The sequence below is a fragment of the Triticum aestivum genome, chromosome 6B (genome assembly GCF_018294505.1).
Source record: "Triticum aestivum cultivar Chinese Spring chromosome 6B, IWGSC CS RefSeq v2.1, whole genome shotgun sequence".
Lineage (NCBI taxonomy): Eukaryota > Viridiplantae > Streptophyta > Magnoliopsida > Poales > Poaceae > Triticum > Triticum aestivum.
In genome coordinates this window covers 593,682,369-593,705,207 of record NC_057810.1, presented here as the reverse complement: position 1 = coordinate 593,705,207, position 22,839 = coordinate 593,682,369, and the positions used below count along the sequence as shown (strand labels likewise).

Sequence of the window (22,839 nt, the reverse complement as noted above, 5' to 3'; positions counted from 1 at the left end):
TTTTATCTATTGACTCACTAAGTAGGTGCTAGTTTAGTGCATAAATTTGTGTGACGTACTGCTAAGCAATTTCATTCCGCATATAATTTAATTATGAAATACTCTAATTGATGAACTGTTTATTTTAGGGTTGATGTTATATGTTGTTCGGATTGATCTTAGAATTTGTTTAAATGTGTATAGATGGAGGACGAGACTGATTATGACGGCGATGATTACGGCAATGAGAATGGACCCTCGTCATTGAATATTGATCAACCCGCTGAGGACAACTATATGAGTTTGGATGAATCTTACAGTGGAAAGGTAAGTGTGGTGAACGTTGACAAACATGAAAAACGAACAACCGCACGGACGCTTATGTGTTTTTTTTAAATCATGCAAGTACATGACGATGATGATATGGATATAGATGATTCATATGCTGAAAGAGCATTCCAGGTACATTTAAAAATATGTAGGATAAGAAATGACATAATAACTGCATGACTACTTACATGTCTTTTTTTAAATGTCCGTAGATGGATGCAGATGGGGAATAAGAGAGGAATATTGTCGATGATGAAAGTGACCAATGCGACCTTGATGCATCTCATGATGAGAGCTCGAGCAAAGTAAATTTTGAAAATTACTAGATCATGGTTGGCGCGCTTTGCTGCGCCCGTCAATTTTGGCAATAAGATAGTCAGAATTTCTAAAATTAGTCACAAAATACGTTAAATTTGTGGCAAACATATATCACTAATCAAATAGTTGGTTGGATCTTGGTTTTGATTTGTATGATTTGATAGTTGGCCTATTCATTATTTTTCCTTGCCAGGATTTCACCTAAGTTGGAGTGTTGGACATCCTTCCGCATGACACTAAATTATTGAAGCAATATTCACATATTGAACCATGAGAGAACGTGTGTATATAGCTCATACAAAAATGTTTCGGATACAAAAACCAAGTTATGCAGTACCATTTAATGCATAGTTGAAAATTCTCCATAAGCACATGGAAAATGAACTAAAATATCATCCCTTAAGAAGTGTTAGAAATATGATTTTGGCCTACTTTTACGAAGGCATAGAGCCGAAGGACATATTAAAACAATCTGCACACAAGAACTATTCTGCAATATCTGAAAATGAACTCTTTGATACACGCTCTAAATGGTAATTAATCGGTCTAGGAGCAACCCTGACAATAAGAAACTTTTGTTTGTAGTAGTGGTTTGGATTGGTCACAGATTTCTTGTCTTACAAACCAGTGGTATGATTAGGTCCGAACTGATATGAAGTATCTGGGAACAAATAAGAAAACATTATTTCCTCGATATATCTGTCAAAACACACTTCATAATTCATATATGTGACATATACTCTCCAGAAGTTCAACTTACAACATGTATTGTACATTTAGTAATTGTAATCACCAAATAATAAAAATAGGCTGCACCTCGGTCAACATGGCATTTCTCCAAGATTCAAAGATCCCGAAAAGATCATAGCACCTTCAATACAGGTCAATGTCTCAAAAAGGCAAGGGCATACTCAAGTCATTACAAAACCATATTTTTCTGCAGATTGAACGCACTCATAATTTTGTGTAGATTAAACGCAATCATAATTTTGTGCGGATTGAACACATTCAAGGAGTTACCAACCTTGCATAATCAAGTGCTCCAGAACATTGACTTCATCTACAGAAGGGGATCTGTAGCAGATAATATGATCAAAAATCTTCCCATCTTGTATACCCTGCTGCACAAAATAAAAAATACAAGGAATTGAAATACATGATTAATGAAGAATATGTAGCCATGAACCAAGTCTGGAAGCAGTAATCTGATAAAAAAAATATGTTTGATGCCTTTGTAGCAAGTGCATACAGTAAGAGGCTACGGAGCTGATTTGCATGCCAGCATATTGCTAACATGAAACAAGGATTCCATAATTAAAATAGTACAAAGGCTTATATTGTTTAAACTAACATGCCCAGCCCAATGTACTTAGAGATTCAATGTACCAGGGATGGAAACAGCAAATTAACGGGTATAACCTAGAGGGCAGAAAAAAGTTGCTAACCTAGAGGGCAGAAAAAAGTTGCTCCTCATGCGAGTACTCCCTCCGTCCGGAAATACTCGTCGGGAAAATGGATGAATTTAGACGTATTTTAGTTATAGATACATCCAATTTTATCCATTGCTCCGACAAGTATTTTGGGACGGAGGGAGTAGTATTTAGTCCGTACCTCGGGAGATTTGGGCTGTGCAAAGCACCAGTATTTGGTGAGATTAATATCGAGCTGCTCACGACCGAAGGCGTGGCCGACGGAGGAGAAGCTGTGGTGGAGAGGCGATGTGCTGCTGCACCGTCGCTCCTGATCCGCCGACGTTGCTGCCGCCACGCCTCCGCCGCGAGGAGTACCAAACCAAACCCAGATGCCACTGGATCCGGGGTTGGCAGCCTGCTCCAGTGCAACGAGGGAGAGGGCACTGAACGAAGATCTAACGGCCAGAAATGGTTCAGACGCAAAATCTGACTGATAGCGTGAGAGAGCTCGGTTTAGGTGCGGCTATACTATCCTTAATTAATATATGAAAATATTAAAGTTTTTACCCTACCCATTCGACGGGAACGTCTCCTCCCACTGAATGCGCATTGCCGGAAATCCTGAAATAAATCGAGGAATAAATGCGAGCACCAGGATTTGAACTCTGGTGGATTGGGGATACCACAGTCCCTCTAACCATCCAACCACAGGTTGGTTCACGCTTAGAAGTTAAAGTTGAGGGATAAAGTTATGAGAATGAATAATCTTTCATTATACCATGATACAAAGGCGATTACAAAGTGATGGTTGTCAGACGTGACCTATGAGGACACCCTACATTGGACAAGGTGTTTTTTTTACATTCTTGAAATAACCCTAATTTTTGTTAGATGGGCATGCCCATGGTAGGCATTCATGCCAAGTTTGAACTACTTCCGACACCGTATGCACGTTGCGACATGTCCAACCATCTACCAGCCTTTTTCCACCGAGATACTCTAGAAAATGTAAAACTTCACGAAACCCTGAACTTGGCATGATGCCTTGAATTGCTCATACAAAGCCATGAGAAGAATTGAGGTCATTTCAAGGATGCTGAGAAACAACATGCTCTCAGACATCCTTCTATGAGCACGTTGACTTTTTGAACCACGGTCACCCTCCATTGAACACGGGCTATTTTTGACACTTTTGAAATGACCTCAACTTTTGCAAGAAGGTGGGAATGCCCATGGTAGGCATCTATGCTATGTTTGAACGATTTCTGACACCGTATTCAAGTTGCGACACGTCCGGCCATTTATCACACTTTTTGACCAAGAAACTCCGAAAAATGCAAAATTTATATAAACCTAAAACAACTTGGCATGGTGCCTTGAATTGGTCATCCAAACCAATAAAAAAATTGGGGTCATTTGGCGGATGTCGAGAAACAACGTGCATTTCCTAGAGTTTTATTTGTTTCTGGTTACATAATTGTTTCCTTGTTGCCTAAAAAACACGGTTTCCTTCTTCTTTTTTGGAGGGGTAAACATGGTTTCCTTCAATAGGTTGTTTCGCTCAATAACCATTTGACCATTGAATTTTAGAAACATAGATATGAAAAGAGCTTTCCAAATTTGACAAAAGGTCCTGATTTTGAAAGAAGACACATATTTTAAAAAAAACACTAATTGGACAAAATTCACAGAATTTGAAAAAGTTTGCAGGTTCCGCAGAAATGTTTGAACTCACAAATGATCACAAAAAAAAAGAAATAAGTTTGCACAACTATTTTTTTTGTGAATTTGAGAAAAAATTTAGGAATTTTGAAAAACTACCCAACTTTGGAAACCAATGATGAATTTGAAAAACATAATGAATTCTACAAAGACGTGTTTGAAATTTAAAAATAAGTTCACTAATTAGAAAAATTCAAAATTTTGAAAAAGATCATAGATTAAATGTTCATAGATTTTTAAGAATTTCATCGATTTTGAAAAGAAATCATGGATTTAGAAATTTTTTAAAAATTAAAAAGAGTTCATGGATTTGAAACAATTTCATGGATTTGAAAAAAGTTCACAAATTTAAGATATTTTTTATGGATTTTGAAAAATGTTCAGTAATTTGAAAAGTTCACGAATTCTTTAAAAAGTTCAAAAATTTTAAGAACTTTGATGGATATGAAAAAAAGGTTCACTGTTCAAAAAAGAATTAAAGAAAGGAAAAGAAAAAGAAAATATAACAAAAAACACAAAAGAAAAACTGAACAAACAAAACCGAAAAAAAGCTAGGCTTGAGAGTTTTTAGCGTTGCATTTGACACAACATAAAGATGGGAAGAAGCACATGGGCACAACAGTTTAGGTGTGCTAGTTGGTTTCTATATTTTCAATTAAACGACGAGGTTCTGAGTTTGAATCGTCAAGTCGCACACTTAATTTTTTTTAAGGCTGAAAAAGGGAGATGGGTCGAGCCGCCGAGGACGGAGCAGGGGGGTTAGAGCATCTCCAGCTGCGCCCCAGAACGGCCTTCCCAGGCGATTTTTTGCGTTGGCGTCGAAAAAACGGCCAAATTGCGTCTCCAGAAGCCCGTTTTCACCGGCCTGGGCCAAAATCAGCGCCGGCGGACCCAGGCCAAACCCGACGCGCCGGGGGGTGCCCTGGGGCGCCGGGGCGAGTGTTTTGGCGCGAAACAGCCGCGAGCCCGCCAAGTCAGCGAGACGGCCGTTTCGTCGACATCATCGCCTCGGTTCTCGCGGGAATCAATGCGGAGGCTGCCGTGCTGCCGCGCTGGTCAGCCTCCATTGATGCCTCACGGGCGGCGCAGTGAAGCCACCACCGACGCGCGTCCCGCCCGCTCCTGCCACGCGTCCGACCGCATGCTGCACCCCCCTGCCGCCCCGCTTTGGCTATAAAAGGCGCCCACTCCCCGCCGGTGAGCGCCACAACCTCCCTTTGTCCCTCCCGCAAAAGCCTTCTCCTCGCCGGCGAACTCCCCATCACTCCCCTCCCCCGCCGACGAGCGAAACCATGGCGGAGAGATACCCAGGCGACGGCGCAGCGGCGAATGGCTTCGGCCGCCAACACCTCCAGGAGCCGGAGGCGCGCCTTCTGTACAAGGCCGAGTACCCGGCGCCACCCGACATGCGCGTGCCGGGGGCGTGGAGACTGAGCGCCGCCGGCGTCCCGGTGCCGCCGGTACTCGAAGGGGCGGCACGGCGGGCGGAGATCGCCCGCATCCGCTCCTCGCTGACGGAGGAGCAGCAGAACGAGCCGAGGTACGCGCCCGACAGCGAAACGCTGTGGACGCTGTACTTCAAGCGCCGCTGCGAGGAGCAGATCACCTCCGTCAACGGCATCATCCCCTGCGGCCACCTCAACTCTGAAGGATGGCGCGAGTGATGGGGCGTCCCCGGCCGCACACTCGACGCCGTCCTCGACCACATCGAGACCGGCAATGTGCCGCGACTGGAGTACCTGACGCGACCCTCCTTCTCTCGCCGCCGCAGCAGTTCCTGGATGCCGCGGCGAATGGAGCCAGGGTCGTCCTCGTCGTTGGGCTCTGGCTCGCCGGCCCTCCGCCCCGTCAAGCCCGAGCCGGAGGGGACACCGCTCAGGCGTCGCTCTCGCAGCGGCGCCCTCGTCATCAACAAGCCCTAGCCTGCGACGTCACCGATGAGGCGCTCCCTCCGCCTGGTCTGGCCGAAGCCCGAGCCAGACATGCTCCCCGTGAAGCCGGAGCACGCCGGCATGGTGGCCCCCGACGACGAGTCCGCCCTCAAATGGGCGAAGGAGGACTACATCCGCGAGCAGGTGCGCCGCCAGCGTCGGGCGTACCTGGAGACCCAGGCCCGTCGCCGCGCCGAGGAGGGCGGCGTTATCGTCATCGACAGCGACGACGAGGGCGAGGCTGGACCGTCAAGCGCCCCACCACGTGTCGGCGACCCCGGCGAGGGCTGCAGCAGGGACGCCGTAGGTGAGGCACGCGGCGACGATGACGGCGGCGACGGCGACTACACCAGCTTCTACAGGCTTCTCGGCATGTAGACACGGCTAGGCTTTTTAGTTCGTTTTTAAGTTATTAGGGGCGTAGTTCATGCATGTTTTTAAGTTTTTATACAAATTTCGACGAAGTATGGCCGAGTTTATGCAAAAGTCGTCGAGTTTGCACAAAATTGAAACGAACTTCGCCGAACCCGCGGCGATCGTGGGCCTGTGACTGGGAGCGAACCGAACCCCAGGGACCAATCTAGCGCCGGTTCGCCCTCATGCCGCTCTTTTTCGTTGCCCTGTGGGGGGCCGAACGGCTGCAGATGCTCTTAGCCCAGGACGGAGTTGGGCGTACGCCATATACGTTCCGACAGTCGACCCAATTTTGTTTCCGAAAATGCTACAACAAAGGACTACATCCTGGCAAATATCTTGATTCTGCATCTGTTGTGGCATTTCAAAAGCAATCGAATAAAAAATGTCTAAGTTGGTGGAGGAAATCCAACACATCTCAAGGTAATTGTTGGAACTTGATCATATAAGGAGGTAAAAGTTGGTTCAATCAAACAATGCACGTGTTAATTGGAATTTCTCTAAGGGTACAAGATGGATGTGTTCACACACACACACACACACATGACACAACACAGACGGTCGTGTGGATTGTTCGGGTCATACCAAAGTGGGTGGGAATTAACAATCACTCCAACAAATGGCCAAATATCTAAGGGCGATTCGCCTCATTTTCTCTAATTAAGTGTCTTTGGGTTGAAAACTGTTAGTTAATTTGAATAAATGTATTAGGTAAAACTATTTCTTCAGTGGTGGCATTTTAACTTCTTGCCTCGTTCTATAGGAGACAATGGACTCCATCAGCACTTTGGCATATTTGGAGGTGGTGGCATGATCTTAGCTTCTTCTGTCTTGCCGTTCTTCACAATAAACACGGTCTCCATCCCCCACACCATGTGTCGCTCAAAATGGCAATGCATGAACCATACACCTAAATTAACAACCATAGGAACACAATGGTGAAGTTAGAAAAACCCTCACAAAGAGCCATAGAAATGCTGAAAGAGATGCCTTAATAAACACTCACCTGGATTCGCCGCCCGGAAGCGGATTGCGGCCCAACCAGCCTTGGGCACGGAGACCGTGTTCTGGTACGGTGGGTCGTCCAAGTCGTACGTGGCCGGGTCCTTGTGCCTGTCAAAGTTACCAGACCCTCTCCCGACCACGTAGAAGCTGTACCCGTGTAGGTGCATGGGGTGGCTCTCACTGCCGAGGATGGCTGTGTCCTGGAACACCACCTCCACCACGGTGCCGTACACCAGCACCTTCACCCTCGTGTCGCGCGCCGTGAACCTGAGGTCTAGAGGGAGGTCGTCTGAGGTGTAGTTGAAAGCCACCGCCGGGTTGTCGGGGAAGTTTGTCTTCGCGACGCCCAGTAGCACCGAGCTGTAGTAGGCTCCGAGGATGGCCGTGCTGGGCATCTCGAAGCTGATGTTGTTGAGGCTCGCCGCGAGGCTGTTGTTGCGGGGGCCCTTGCACAGCTCGCCGGGCGTGCAGGGGATCTCGTTGACCGTGATGGTTATGAGCATGTGCTCGTCGACGTGCCGGGGCACGTCCACCGGATGCTCCTCGCTGGCGAGGGACTTGAGCTGCACCGAGTATGCCTCCGCCGCCGTGCTGTCGTTGATGGCCGGCAGGACGGGGATGTCCGACATCGCCGTGGCCTGCGGCGCGTCAATGTACTCTAGGACGGCGGTGGTTGTGCTGTTGTCGAAACGGGCGAGCGGGTTGGTCGCGTACGGCCTCGCCACCATGTAGTACCTCGTGTGGTTCGAGCGGCCACGGTCAGCGTTGAGCAGCACGGTCTTCGTCTGGCCCGTCCCGATGAAGACGTGATCGACTGTGAACGGCTTGGTGTAGGCGGCGTCGGTGCCGACCACCGTGAGGCGGTGCCCGGCGATGGCGAAGAAGAACTCGTTGGTGAGCGCTGCATTGATGATGCGGAGCATGTAGGTGTTGCCATGCTCGACGGGCAGCTTGAAGGTGGTGTCACTGGAGCACGGGAACAGGTCGCCGGGCTGGCCGTTGATGGTGTTGGCGTCCGATGGCTGGAAGTCGCCGCCGCTGCCAAGGGCTTCAGCGAGCATTTGCCCGACATCGCGGTTCCACCACTCCCCTGCACGCAAAAATGTCCACACATTCAAGCCTCACCCCAGGTCCCCAGCAGGCGATCGGAGTTCAAGAAGGAAGGTTTTTTAATTTCGAAAAAAAAATCGGATCTGTTATTTTGAATATTAAGAGCATCTCCGACGAATGCGCTTTATATAAGCGCAGCGCTGAAAAATAAGTGTTTTTTGCGCGCGCTACCGCTCCGCGTGCTCCAACGAAGGCGCAAAAATCGCGCGCACGACATAACTAGTGCAGCGTGCGGGCCAAAACACCATCGCACGACGTTTCTTTGCTGCGACCGCTCTCGCGCGCTAGACACTCGAGCGTCCGCTCGCAACTCCACCAACCCCATCCAGCCGCTGGCGCCGCCGCTGCCCGCGCCACCCCATTTTTTCCCGCGATCGTTCTGGCGCTTCCTCAGCTTATCCCCGCGCCGCCGCTACTTCCTCCGTCCCTCTCTGGTCACCGCCGCCCCTCGCGCGCGGCAATCCTCCGACGAACAGCGCCCGGCCGCCCACTGCCGATCGGCGCCTGCAAGGTGTTCGACAAAATGCCCGCAAGGTATGTATTGCTTCAACTTCACATTTTTTTACATGAATTTAGTGCATGTTGTTTGTAGTTTTTATAGCCTAGTTTAAATTGAGCATTGTAGATGAGTTCGTCATATGATTCTTCCGAAAAAGAATTTGATATGGAAGAGGAGGAGGATCTTGCAATGATCCTTGCTCTGCATATCAATAAAAAACCGAAGCATGATGGTTTGGTTATGGGTCGGCAGCAAATTTGGAGGGATTGGATCGATGCCCACAACAGATTGATCGGCACTATTTTGCGGATAATCCCGTGTACCCCGAGTCATACTTCCGACGCCGGTTTAGGATGAGCACCGAGTTGTTCAGGCGCATTGCAGAGAAACTAACGAGCCATGACCAGTTTTTTCAGCAAAGAAGAAATGCCGCCGGAGAGCTCGGACATAGCACCTTTCAGAAGGCGGCGACCGCTTTGCGTATGTTGGCATACGGTATCCCCGCTGATCTAATTGATGATCACTTGGCCATGGGTGAGAGTCAAGCCATCATGTGTGTCAAGCGCTTCGCAGTCGGAATTGTGCAAGCGTTTGGCCAGGAGTATTTGAGATCTCCCAATGCTGAAGACGCAGCAAGGCTATTGGAGATGAACAAAGCTCGTGGCTTTTCAGGTATGCTTGGCTCAATAGATTGCATGCATTAGAGTTGGAAGAATTGTCCTAAGGCGTGGCATGGGCAATTTCACGGCCAAAAAAGGGGTTTCACTATAATCCTTGAAGCGATGGCCGATCAAGAGACTTGGATTTAGCATGCTTTTTTTGAAATGCCTGGATCTTTGAATGTCATCAACGTTGTCAACCGGTCACCACTGATGAATAAGATTGCAAATGATGAACTGCCACCGGTGCAGTTTGTAGCAAATGGCCATACATACAACTATGGGTACTATCTTGCAGATGACATCTACCCACTGAAATATTATGAAATTTTAGAAATTTCACTGAACTTTCGTTGTAAATTTTAACCCAGGGAGCACCAGAGTGTGGGCATGCGAACCTAGGATGATGGGTATCTCCCGGTGCGGCTTCGGGAAGGGGTAGGCGGCCCCGCGCCTGGGGTGGATGACGATGGCGCCGTGCACGGTGGCGCGGTCGAAGTCGCTGTGCGCGTGCCACCACAGCGTGCCCTCCTCCTCGGAGAAGATGATCCGGTAGGTGAATGTGTTGCCGGACTGGATGGGGCATTGCGTTATGTACGCAGGCCCGTCCGACCACGGGTTCCGCGGCTGGTCCACGCCGTGCCTGCACCATGGACAGAGAATTAGTGCCATTGCACTGTGTGGAGAGCTTCATGCAAATGCCAAGTCGTGAAACAAGTACAGTTCGGAAAATTACCAGTGGATGGTGACATTTTGGTCGCCTTGGTTGTGGACGCTGACGAGGACGACGTCGCCCTTGCGCGCGAAGATGGTCGGGCCGGGGAACTCGCCGTTGACGGTGAGGATGGTCTTCTCGATGCAGAGCCTGGTGTAGTTGGCCTCCCTTATCTGCAACAATGGCCGCCGCCGTTTTGTCATACATACAACATCTACTCTTCAGTTAGCTAGCTAATAGTACATCGATCCATTCTTGAGCTGACGGGAAGCAAAATGCATGACACATATGGACACTTACGAAGAAATCGTAGTGGCGGCGCACCCTGCCTGAACCAGAACCTTGAGCAGGGGCAGCAGCTGCCGCAACGGCAAACGTGAAAGCCACACATAGTGACCAAACTAAATGTATCTTCTTGCTGATTGGCATTGCCATTGCCATTGCCGGACTAGGGATCGATCGAGCAAGCAACCACCAGCGGGAGATGGCTAGCTAGCTGGTGTAGGTAGGTAGCAAAGCACTTGAGACGAGTGAAGAATATGCATGCCTGCCATTGGTGGTATTTATACAAAGGGGTCTCGACCATGGATGACAGTTGGGATGACGAACCGGTCGCGCAATTTAGATTCTGCTCTTCCGGCAGCATGAAACATATATAACGCGAACGTGCATCCCGATGACAACGAGCTGTCTCCTTGTCCTTGGAGCCTTCCCTGTGCGGAGACAAGACTTGAGTAAGAATGGGGCTTGAAGTTTGTCAGCGCTCGACCGTGTGCAGTGTGGGGATCAAGAAACGAACCTGGCTAACCTTCAAGGTTTATATATACGTATGTTCCTGCGGAGTTCCCAATCTGTCATAAGTAGCACCGTACTCGTATGTCAAAGGCTCTGAAGAAACGCATGGGCGACATGGACCTTTGAGTGACACGTTACGTCATTCTCCCCCTCACTTATTTCTCACCATCGTCACCGTCGACGACGACCACAACGTCACCAATCTGTCATACGTACCACCGACGACGTTTCCAAGCTCACCGTCGTCGCCGCCGTCTCCGCATGTGTTTGCTTTGCTTCATCCATCTCCTACCAGTCATGCATGGTTGCCTCTTCGCCGCCGGCATCCATGCCATGCATGCCTCTACCAAGCACCACCGGCACCGTACGTCCTCCATACGGACGCGAACGCCAGCTCCATGCATGCCCGGCCGTGTCCCTGCCGGCGAGCACGGCGCCGCAAAAAGAAGAAACATTTTGACGCCTCCGCCCGTCGAGTCCCGCTTCGGTACAACCCCTCAAAAAGTATATTGGGTAGTATGATCATTTCACACGGGGTATAGCATACCCGCCCGCCGCCGTATGCCTGCCCGCGTCGCCATACGCCCTCCCGTGTGTGTCGTACCTGTCGCCCATACGCTAACCAGCGTACGCCGTATGCCATCACCGAATGCCCGCCATGTTGTTGTACACCGCGTTGGTACGTGTGAAAAAAAACAGATCAGCGTGTGACCTGCCGACGCCCCCTCGTCGAAACCCTAGCGGCGACGGTCCTTCCAGTCGCCGCATTCCTCTCCGGCATCCCCGTTGCCCTCCACGTCGCCCTGGTCGCCGTCGAAACAACACGACGTGCGTTCCCTGTCGCTTCTCACAGGTGAAACCCTAGTTGTGATTGTCGCTGCAGCCGTCGCCCGGATCACCACCCACCCGTGAATCTTCGTCGCCGTGGGCGGCTCGGTACCAGGCCTTTGCCGGCCATCATCATCATGCCGTGAACGCCTGCCTCCGCCGACCATCATCATCACGCCGTGGGTGCCTTCATCCCCGGCCGAAACGGATCCATCTCCCCTCCTCGTCGGCGTCGAAGAGGTCGGTTTGACTCATTGTAGGTCACATTAGGTTACTCACTAAGTAGGTTACTTGTTGAAATGGGATGAAATATTTTTTATCTATTGACTCACTAAGTAGGTGCTAGTTTAGTGCATAAATTTGTGTGACGTACTGCTAAGCAATTTCATTCCGCATATAATTTAATTATGAAATACTCTAATTGATGAACTGTTTATTTTAGGGTTGATGTTATATGTTGTTCGGATTGATCTTAGAATTTGTTTAAATATTGATAGATGGAGGACGAGACTGATTATGACGGCGATGATTACGGCAATGAGAATGGACCCTCGTCATTGAATATTGATCAACCCGCTGAGGACAACTATATGAGTTTGGATGAATCTTACAGTGGAAACGTAAGTGTGGTGAACGTTGACAAACATGAAAAACGAACAACCGCACGGACGCTTATGTGTTTTTTTTAAATCATGCAAGTACATGACGATGATGATATGGATATAGATGATTCATATGCTGAAAGAGCATTCCAGGTACATTTAAAAATATGTAGGATAAGAAATGACATAATAACTGCATGACTACTTACATGTCTTTTTTTAAATGTCCGTAGATGGATGCAGATGGGGAATAAGAGAGGAATATTGTCGATGATGAAAGTGACCAATGCGACCTTGATGCATCTCATGATGAGAGCTCGAGCAAAGTAAATTTTGAAAATTACTAGATCATGGTTGGCGCGCTTTGCTGCGCCCGTCAATTTTGGCAATAAGATAGTCAGAATTTCTAAAATTAGTCACAAAATACGTTAAATTTGTGGCAAACATATATCACTAATCAAATAGTTGGTTGGATCTTGGTTTTGATTTGTATGATTTGATAGTTGGCCTATTCATTATTTTTCCTTGCCAGGATTTCACCTAAGTTGGAGTGTTGGACATCCTTCCGCATGACACTAAATTATTGAAGCAATATTCACATATTGAACCATGAGAGAACGTGTGTATATAGCTCATACAAAAATGTTTCGGATACAAAAAACCAAGTTATGCAGTACCATTTAATGCATAGTTGAAAATTCTCCATAAGCACATGGAAAATGAACTAAAATATCATCCCTTAAGAAGTGTTAGAAATATGATTTTGGCCTACTTTTACGAAGGCATAGAGCCGAAGGACATATTAAAACAATCTGCACACAAGAACTATTCTGCAATATCTGAAAATGAACTCTTTGATACACGCTCTAAATGGTAATTAATCGGTCTAGGAGCAACCCTGACAATAAGAAACTTTTGTTTGTAGTAGTGGTTTGGATTGGTCACAGATTTCTTGTCTTACAAACCAGTGGTATGATTAGGTCCGAACTGATATGAAGTATCTGGGAACAAATAAGAAAACATTATTTCCTCGATATATCTGTCAAAACACACTTCATAATTCATATATGTGACATATACTCTCCAGAAGTTCAACTTACAACATGTATTGTACATTTAGTAATTGTAATCACCAAATAATAAAAATAGGCAGCACCTCGGTCAACATGGCATTTCTCCAAGATTCAAAGATCCCGAAAAGATCATAGCACCTTCAATACAGGTCAATGTCTCAAAAAGGCAAGGGCATACTCAAGTCATTACAAAACCATATTTTTCTGCAGATTGAACGCACTCATAATTTTGTGTAGATTAAACGCAATCATAATTTTGTGCGGATTGAACACATTCAAGGAGTTACCAACCTTGTATAATCAAGTGCTCCAGAACATTGACTTCATCTACAGAAGGGGATCTGTAGCAGATAATATGATCAAAAATCTTCCCATCTTGTATACCCTGCTGCACAAAATAAAAAATACAAGGAATTGAAATACATGATTAATGAAGAATATGTAGCCATGAACCAAGTCTGGAAGCAGTAATCTGATAAAAAAAATATGTTTGATGCCTTTGTAGCAAGTGCATACAGTAAGAGGCTACGGAGCTGATTTGCATGCCAGCATATTGCTAACATGAAACAAGGATTCCATAATTAAAATAGTACAAAGGCTTATATTGTTTAAACTAACATGCCCAGCCCAATGTACTTAGAGATTCAATGTACCAGGGATGGAAACAGCAAATTAACGGGTATAACCTAGAGGGCAGAAAAAAGTTGCTAACCTAGAGGGCAGAAAAAAGTTGCTCCTCATGCGAGTACTCCCTCCGTCCGGAAATACTCGTCGGAAAAATGGATGAATTTAGATGTATTTTTGTTATAGATACATCCAATTTTATCCATTGCTCCGACAAGTATTTTGGGACGGAGGGAGTAGTATTTAGTCCGTACCTCGGAGATTTGGGCTGTGCAAAGCACCAGTATATGGTGAGATTAATATCGAGCTGCTCACGACCGAAGGCGTGGCCGACGGAGGAGAAGCTGTGGTGGAGAGGCGATGTGCTGCTGCACCGTCGCTCCTGATCCGCCGACGTTGCTGCCGCCACGCCTCCGCCGCGAGGAGTACCAAACCAAACCCAGATGCCACTGGATCCGGGGTTGGCAGCCTGCTCCAGTGCAGCGAGGGAGAGGGCACTGAACGAAGATCTAACGGCCAGAAATGGTTCAGACGCAAAATCTGACTGATAGCGTGAGAGAGCTCGGTTTAGGTGCGGCTATACTATCCTTAATTAATATATGAAAATATTAAAGTTTTTACCCTACCCATTCGACGGGAACGTCTCGTCCCACTGAATGCGCATTGCCGGAAATCCTGAAATAAATCGAGGAATAAATGCGAGCACCAGGATTTGAACTCTGGTGGATTGGGGATACCACAGTCCCTCTAACCATCCAACCACAGGTTGGTTCACGCTTAGAAGTTAAAGTTGAGGGATAAAGTTATGAGAATGAATAATCTTTCATTATACCATGATACAAAGGCGATTACAAAGTGATGGTTGTCAGACGTGACCTATGAGGACACCCTACATCGGACAAGGTGTTTTTTTTTACATTCTTGAAATAACCCTAATTTTTGTTAGATGGGCATGCCCATGGTAGGCATTCATGCCAAGTTTGAACTACTTCCGACACCGTATGCACGTTGCGACATGTCCAACCATCTACCAGCCTTTTTCCACCGAGATACTCTAGAAAATGTAAAACTTCACGAAACCCTGAACTTGGCATGATGCCTTGAATTGCTCATACAAAGCCATGAGAAGAATTGAGGTCATTTCAAGGATGCTGAGAAACAACATGCTCTCAGACATCCTTCTATGAGCACGTTGACTTTTTGAACCACGGTCACCCTCCATTGAACACGGGCTATTTTTGACACTTTTGAAATGACCTCAACTTTTGCAAGAAGGTGGGAATGCCCATGGTAGGCATCTATGCTATGTTTGAACGATTTCTGACACCGTATCCAAGTTGCGACACGTCCGGCCATTTATCACACTTTTTGACCAAGAAACTCCGAAAAATGCAAAATTTATATAAACCTAAAACAACTTGGCATGGTGCCTTGAATTGGTCATCCAAACCAATAAAAAAAATTGGGGTCATTTGGCGGATGTCGAGAAACAACGTGCATTTCCTAGAGTTTTATTTGTTTCTGGTTACATAATTGTTTCCTTGTTGCCTAAAAAACACGGTTTCCTTCTTCTTTTTTGGAGGGGTAAACATGGTTTCCTTCAATAGGTTGTTTCGCTCAATAACCATTTGACCATTGAATTTTAGAAACATAGATATGAAAAGAGCTTTCCAAATTTGACAAAAGGTCCTGATTTTGAAAGAAGACACATATTTTAAAAAAAACACTAATTGGACAAAATTCACAGAATTTGAAAAAGTTTGCAGGTTCCGCAGAAATGTTTGAACTCACAAATGACCACAAAAAAAAAAGAAATAAGTTTGCACAACTATTTTTTTTGTGAATTTGAGAAAAAATTTAGGAATTTTGAAAAACTACCCAACTTTGGAAACCAATGATGAATTTGAAAAACATAATAAATTCTACAAAGACGTGTTTGAAATTTAAAAATAAGTTCACTAATTAGAAAAATTCAAAATTTTGAAAAAGATCATAGATTAAATGTTCATAGATTTTTAAGAATTTCATCGATTTTGAAAAGAAATCATGGATTTAGAAATTTTTTAAAAATTAAAAAGAGTTCATGGATTTGAAACAATTTCATGGATTTGAAAAAAGTTCACAAATTTAAGATATTTTTTATGGATTTTGAAAAATGTTCAGTAATTTGAAAAGTTCACGAATTCTTTAAAAAGTTCAAAAATTTTAAGAACTTTGATGGATATGAAAAAAAGGTTCACTGTTCAAAAAAGAATTAAAGAAAGGAAAAGAAAAAGAAAATATAACAAAAAACACAAAAGAAAAACTGAACAAACAAAACCGAAAAAAAGCTAGGCTTGAGAGTTTTTAGCGTTGCATTTGACACAACATAAAGATGGGAAGAAGCACATGGGCACAACAGTTTAGGTGTGCTAGTTGGTTTCTATATTTTCAATTAAACGACGAGGTTCTGAGTTTGAATCGTCAAGTCGCACACTTAATTTTTTTTAAGGCTGAAAAAGGGAGGTGGGTCGAGCCGCCGAGGACGGAGCAGGGGGGTTAGAGCATCTCCAGCTGCGCCCCAGAACGGCCTTTCCAGGCGATTTTTTGCGTTGGCGTCGAAAAAACGGCCAAATTGCGTCTCCAGAAGCCCGTTTTTCACCGGCCTGGGCCAAAATCAGCGCCGGCGGACCCAGGCCAAACCCGACGCGCCGGGGGGTGCCCGGGGGCGCCGGGGCGAGTGTTTTGGCGCGAAACAGGCGCGAGCCCGCCAAGTCAGCGAGACGGCCGTTTCGTCGACCTCATCGCCTCGGTTCTCGCGGGAATCAATGCGGAGGCTGCCGTGCTGCCGCGCTGGTCAGCCTCCATTGATGCCTCACGGGCGGCGCAGTGAAGCCACCACCGACGCGCGTCCCGCCCGCTCCTGCCACGCGTCCGACCGCATGCTGCACCCCCCTGCCGCCTCGCTTTGGCTATAAAAGGCGCCCACTCCCCGCCGGTGAGCGCCACAACCTCCCTTTCTCCCTCCCGCAAAAGCCTTCTCCTCGCCGGCGAACTCCCCATCACTCCCCTCCCCCGCCGACGAGCGAAACCATGGCGGAGAGATACCCAGGCGACGGCGCAGCGGCGAATGGCTTCGGCCGCCAACACCTCCAGGAGCCGGAGGCGCGCCTTCTGTACAAGGCCGAGTACCCGGCGCCACCCGACATGCGCGTGCCGGGGGCGTGGAGACTGAGCGCCGCCGGCGTTCCGGTGCCGCCGGTACTCGAAGGGGCGGCACGGCGGGCGGAGATCGCCCGCATCCGCTCCTTGCTGACGGAGGAGCAGCAGAACGAGCCGAGGTACGCGCCCGACAGCGAAACGCTGTGGACGCTGTACTTCAAGCGCCGCTGCGAGGAGCAGATCACCTCCGTCAACGGCATCATCCCCTGCGGCCACCTCAACTCTGAAGGATGGCGCGAGTGGTGGGGCGTCCCCGGCCGCACACTCGACGCCGTCCTCGACCACATCGAGACCGGCAATGTGCCGCGACTGGAGTACCTGACGCGACCCTCCTTCTCTCGCCGCCGCAGCAGTTCCTGGATGCCGCGGCGAATGGAGCCAGGGTCGTCCTCGTCGTTGGGCTCTGGCTCGCCGGCCCTCCGCCCCGTCAAGCCCGAGCCGGAGGGGACACCGCTCAGGCGTCGCTCTCGCAGCGGCGCCCTCGTCATCAACAAGCCCTAGCATGCGACGTCACCGATGAGACGCTCCCTCCGCCTGGTCTGGCCGAAGCCCGAGCCAGACATGCTCCCCGTGAAGCCGGAGCACGCCGGCATGGTGGCCCCCGACGACGAGTCCGCCCTCAAATGGGCGAAGGAGGACTACATCCGCGAGCAGGTGCGCCGCCAGCGTCGGGCGTACCTGGAGACCCAGGCCCGTCGCCACGCCGAGGAGGGCGGCGTTATCGTCATCGACAGCGACGACGAGGGCGAGGCTGGACCGTCAAGCGCCCCACCACGTGTCGGCGACCCCGGCGAGGGCTGCAGCAGGGACGCCGTAGGTGAGGCGCGCGGCGACGATGACGGCGGCGACGGCGACTACACCAGCTTCTACAGGCTTCTCGGCATGTAGACACAGCTAGGCTTTTTAGTTCGTTTTTAAGTTATTAGGGGCGTAGTTCATGCATGTTTTTAAGTTTTTATACAAATTTCGACGAAGTATGGCCGAGTTCATGCAAAAGTCGTCGAGTTTGCACAAAATTGAAACGAACTTCGCCGAACCCGTGGCGATCGTGGGCCTGTGACTGGGAGCGAACCGAACCCCAGGGACCAATCTAGCGCCGGTTCGCCCTCATGCCGCTCTTTTTCGTTGCCCTGTGGGGGGCCGAACGGCTGCAGATGCTCTTAGCCCAAGACGGAGTTGGGCGTACGCCATATATGTTCCGACAGTCGACCCAATTTTGTTTCCAAAAATGCTACAACAAAGGACTACATCCTGGCAAATATCTTGATTCTGCATCTGTTGTGGCATTTCAAAAGCAATCGAATAAAAAATGTCTAAGTTGGTGGAGGAAATCCAACACATCTCAAGGTAATTGTTGGAACTTGATCATATAAGGAGGTAAAAGTTGGTTCAATCAAACAATGCACGTGTTAATTGGAATTTCTCTAAGGGTACAAGATGGATGTGTTCACACACACACACACACATGACACAACACAGACGGTCGTGTGGATTGTTCGGGTCATACCAAAGTGGGTGGGAATTAACACTCACTCCAACAAATGGCCAAATATCTAAGGGCGATTCGCCTCATTTTCTCTAATTAAGTGTCTTTGGGTTGAAAAATGTTAGTTAATTTGAATAAAGGTATTAGGTAAACTATTTCTTCAGTGGTGGCATTTTAACTTCTTGTCTCGTTCTATAGGAGACAATGGACTCCATCAGCACTTTGGCATATTTGAAGGTGGTGGCATGATCTTAGCTTCTTCTGCCTTGCCGTTCTTCACAATAAACACGGTCTCCATCCCCCACACCATGTGTCGTTCAAAATGGCAATGCATGAACCATACACCTAAATTAACAACCATAGGAACACAATGGTGAAGTTAGAAAAACCCTCACAAAGAGCCATAGAAATGCTGAAAGAGATGCCTTAATAAACACTCACCTGGATTCGCCGCCCGGAAGCGGATTGCGGCCCAACCAGCCTTGGGCACGGAGACCGTGTTCTGGTACGGTGGGTCGTCCAAGTTGTACGTGGCCAGGTCCTTGTGCCTGTCAAAGTTACCAGCCCCTCTCCCGACCACGTAGAAGCTGTACCCGTGTAGGTGCATGGGGTGGCTCTCGCTGCCGAGGATGGCCGTGTCCTGGAACACCACCTCCACCACGGTGCCGTACTCCAGCACCTTCACCCTTGTGTCGCGCGCCGTGAACCTGAGGTCTAGAGGGAGGTCGTCTGAGGTGTAGTTGAAAGCCACCGCCGGGTTGTCGGGGAAGCTTGTCTTCGCGACGCCCAGTAGCACCGAGCTGTAGTAGGCTCCGAGAATGGCCGTGCTGGGCATCTCGAAGCTGACGTTGTTGAGGCTCGCGGCGAGGCTGTTGTTGCGGGGGCCCTTGCACAGCTTGCCGGGCGTGCAGGGGATCTCGTTCACCGCGATGGTGATGAGCATGTGCTCGTCGACGTGCCGGGGCACGTCCACCGGATGCTCCTCGCTGGCGAGGGACTTGAGCTGCACCGAGTATGCCTCCGCCGCCGTGCTGTCGTTGATGGCGGGCAGGACGGGGATGCCCGACATCGCCGTGGCCTGCGGCGCACCGATGTACTCCAGGACGGCGGTGGTCGTGCTGTTATCGAAGCGGGCGAGCGGGTTGGTCGCGTACGGCCTTGCCGCCATGTAGTACCTTGTGTGGTTTGAGCGGCCACCGTCGGTGTTGAGCAGCACAGTCTTGGTCTGGCCCGGCCCGATGAAGACGTGGTCGACTATGAACTGCTTGGTGTAGGCGGCGTCGGTGCCGACCACCGTGAGGCGATGCCCGGCGATGGCGAAGAAGAACTCGTTGGTGAGCGCCGCGTTGATGATGCGGAGCATGTAGGTCTTGCCGTGCTCGACGGGGAGCTTGAAGGTGGTGTCACTGGAGCATGGGAACAGGTCGCCGGGCTGGCCGTTGATGGTGTTGGCGTCCGACGGCTGGAAGTCGCCGCCGCTGCTGAGGGCTTCGGCGAGCATTTGCCCGACGTCGCGGTTCCACCACTCCCCTGCATGCAAAAATGTTCATACATTCAAGCTCACCCCAGGTCCCAAGCACACGATCGGAGTTCAAGAAGGAAGGTTTTTAATTTCGAAAACAAAATAATTTCGGTCCTGTTATTTCGGATTTTATGATTTTAAATTTCACTCTATTTTAGAGAATTCTAACATAATTTAAATTTATTTTGAAATCAGCTTGAATCTACCTCGAAATTTCAGGGTTAAAAATATTTTGCACCCCACTGAAATATGCGAAATTTAAAAAAAAAACAGAAATTTCGTTGAAATTTTTAACCCAAGGAGCATCGGCGTTTGAGCGCGCGTACCGAGGATAATGGGAATCTCCCGGTGCGGCTTCGGGAAGGGGTAGGCGGCGCCGCGCCAGGGGTGGATGACGATGGCGCCGTGCACGGTGGCGCGGTCGAAGTCGCTGTGCGCGTGCCACCACAGCGTGCCCTCCTCCTCAGAGAAGATGATCCGGTAGGTGAAGGTGTTGCCGGGCTGGATGGGGCACTGCGTTATATAGGCCGGCCCGTCTGACCATGGGTTCCGCGGCTGGTCGACGCCGTGCCTGCGCCATACACAATGCACAGAGAATTAGGTAGTGTTGTTGTGAGCAGAGCTTCATGCCAATGGCGTCTTGGCGTGAAACAAACAAGTCCAGTTCTGAGGAGACTGGAAAAACTACCAGTGGATGGTGACGTTTTGGTGGCCTTGGTTGTGGACGTTTACGAGGACGACGTCGCCCTTGCGCGCGAAGATGGTGGGGCCGGGGAACTCGCCATTGACGGTGAGGATGGTCTTCTCGCTGCAGAGCCTGGTGTAGTTGGCCTCCCTTATCTGCAACAATGCCGGCCGCCGTTTTGTCATGAATGCATATCTATCAAGTAATTTTTGCAGACAGCTGGCTACTAGCACATTTGACGGGAAGTACAGTAAAATGTTGAAATGTGAGATGGGCATAGAGCCCATGTGACAATTTCAGATTTGATCTCTAAGGGCCCATGTAGGTGGCATGACAAGGTGGTGGGAAGTTTAGTCCCACCATGCTAGTGGAAGGAAAGTTAGAGTGGTTTATAAGGGTGGCTCTTCTACATACTATTGGAGCTTGAAAAGAGAAAAGGCCCTCGCGCGCTCCTCCTCCGCCGCGCGCCGCGGGAATGAGCCGAGCCGAGCTCACACCTATCGCATCTGCTTACGCGCACGCCCACCGTCGTTCCTTTGCTGCTGCTGCCGCCGGTGACTCCATCCCGTCCGCCGCGTACACGGTCGACGGGAGAGCAAGTCTCCGAAACCACGCCCTTCTGGTTCCTGTACGGGGTGAGGGGCTTCCGATCGTCTACTTCCTCTATGTCCGCGTCGCCTTCATCATCACCATGTCCACCGACCCCGACCGTGCCGCCGCCAAGAAAACTGAAGCCGACAAGAAGGCCGCCGAGGACGCCGCTGCTGCCAACAAAGCCGCGGCCTCTGCATGGCCTACTGGAGGGTATAACTCGTTTATCCCGCTCCTGATTATTTTCATATTAGCACTACTAGCAGTATGTGTAGATTTGTCTACTGTTTGCTTAATACGTGCATGTTTAGATCAAAGTCAGTACGTCATCAACTTAGTTAATGCCATGCTAGTGATTTACTCGTGGATTAATTTAATCGAGAAATTGCCTATTTACTTAACATAAAATGCATGGCACATATGGACACTCACGTAGAAATCGTAGTGACGGCGCACCCTTCCTGAACCATGAGGGGGGACGGCAGATGCTGCGACATCAAACGCTAAGGCCACACACAGTAACCAAACTGAATGTATCTTACTGATTGCCATTACCGGACAGATCGAGTGAGCAACCACCAGCGGAAGATGGCTCGCCAGTGTAGGTAGCAATGCACGTACGAGTGAAGAATACGCATGTCGTCTGTGGTACTTATACAGAGGAAGCTTGCCAGGAGGAAACACGACCTATGAAGAAAGATTCTTCGTCCATGGATGACAGTCGGATGACGAACCGGTCGTGCAATTATCTGTTCTTCCGGCTACATGAAACATAACGTGAACGTGCATCCCGATGACAACGAGCTGTCCCGTTGGAGCCTTCTCTGTGCGGAGACAAGACTTCAGTACGAACGGGGCTTGAAGTTTGTCAGCGCTCGAGCGTGTGTGGGGGAAAAGGTTAAGAAACGAACCTGGCTAACCTTCAAGGCGATGGCCATGCATAAGTTTATATGTTCCTGCGGAGTTCCCAATCTGTCATATGTAGCGCCGGATTTCAATGGGTCTGAAGAACGCATGGGTAACATGGACTTTTGTGCGACACGTTCGAGCAACTCCAACGGGCCGATCCAAACGGATGGCAATTTTGTTCTTTTTTGTCCGTTTGGGTCGGCCAGGCGGACACGAATGCCCGTTTCCGCGTTTGGGCCGGCGCATGTGCCCAACGCTGGCCCGGCTCATGTTGACGGCGCGAGAAAAAAAAAGAATACATACATATTGAAAATAAAACAACATTAATTAAACATTAAAGCCGGCCACGAAGGCCGGCGAGAGTCCACGCGTCTATATTTGCGTTAAAGAAAATTTTAAACAAACTAAATTACGAGCTCTGGCTCCGGC

At 48.9% G+C, this 22,839-nt stretch overlaps 2 protein-coding genes across 2 annotated transcripts; both read right to left on the bottom strand.

Annotated features, from left to right (window-relative positions):
* Positions 1-6,885: 6,885 nt before the first annotated feature.
* LOC123134523 (putative laccase-9) lies at positions 6,886-10,523 on the bottom strand. Its single transcript, XM_044553766.1, has 5 exons — positions 10,395-10,523; positions 10,116-10,267; positions 9,778-10,022; positions 7,113-8,201; positions 6,886-7,016 (listed from the first exon to the last, which is right to left on the bottom strand). The coding sequence occupies exons 1-5, from the start codon at positions 10,521-10,523 to the stop codon at positions 6,886-6,888; spliced, it is 1,746 nt and encodes a 581-aa protein (XP_044409701.1).
* An 8,394-nt stretch (positions 10,524-18,917) lies between these two features.
* LOC123134521 (laccase-21-like) lies at positions 18,918-22,053 on the bottom strand. The gene is made up of 5 exons (XM_044553765.1): positions 21,934-22,053; positions 20,914-21,065; positions 20,552-20,796; positions 19,145-20,233; positions 18,918-19,048 (listed from the first exon to the last, which is right to left on the bottom strand). Exons 1-5 carry the CDS (start codon positions 22,051-22,053, stop codon positions 18,918-18,920), a joined length of 1,737 nt encoding a protein of 578 aa, XP_044409700.1.
* Positions 22,054-22,839: the final 786 nt, after the last annotated feature.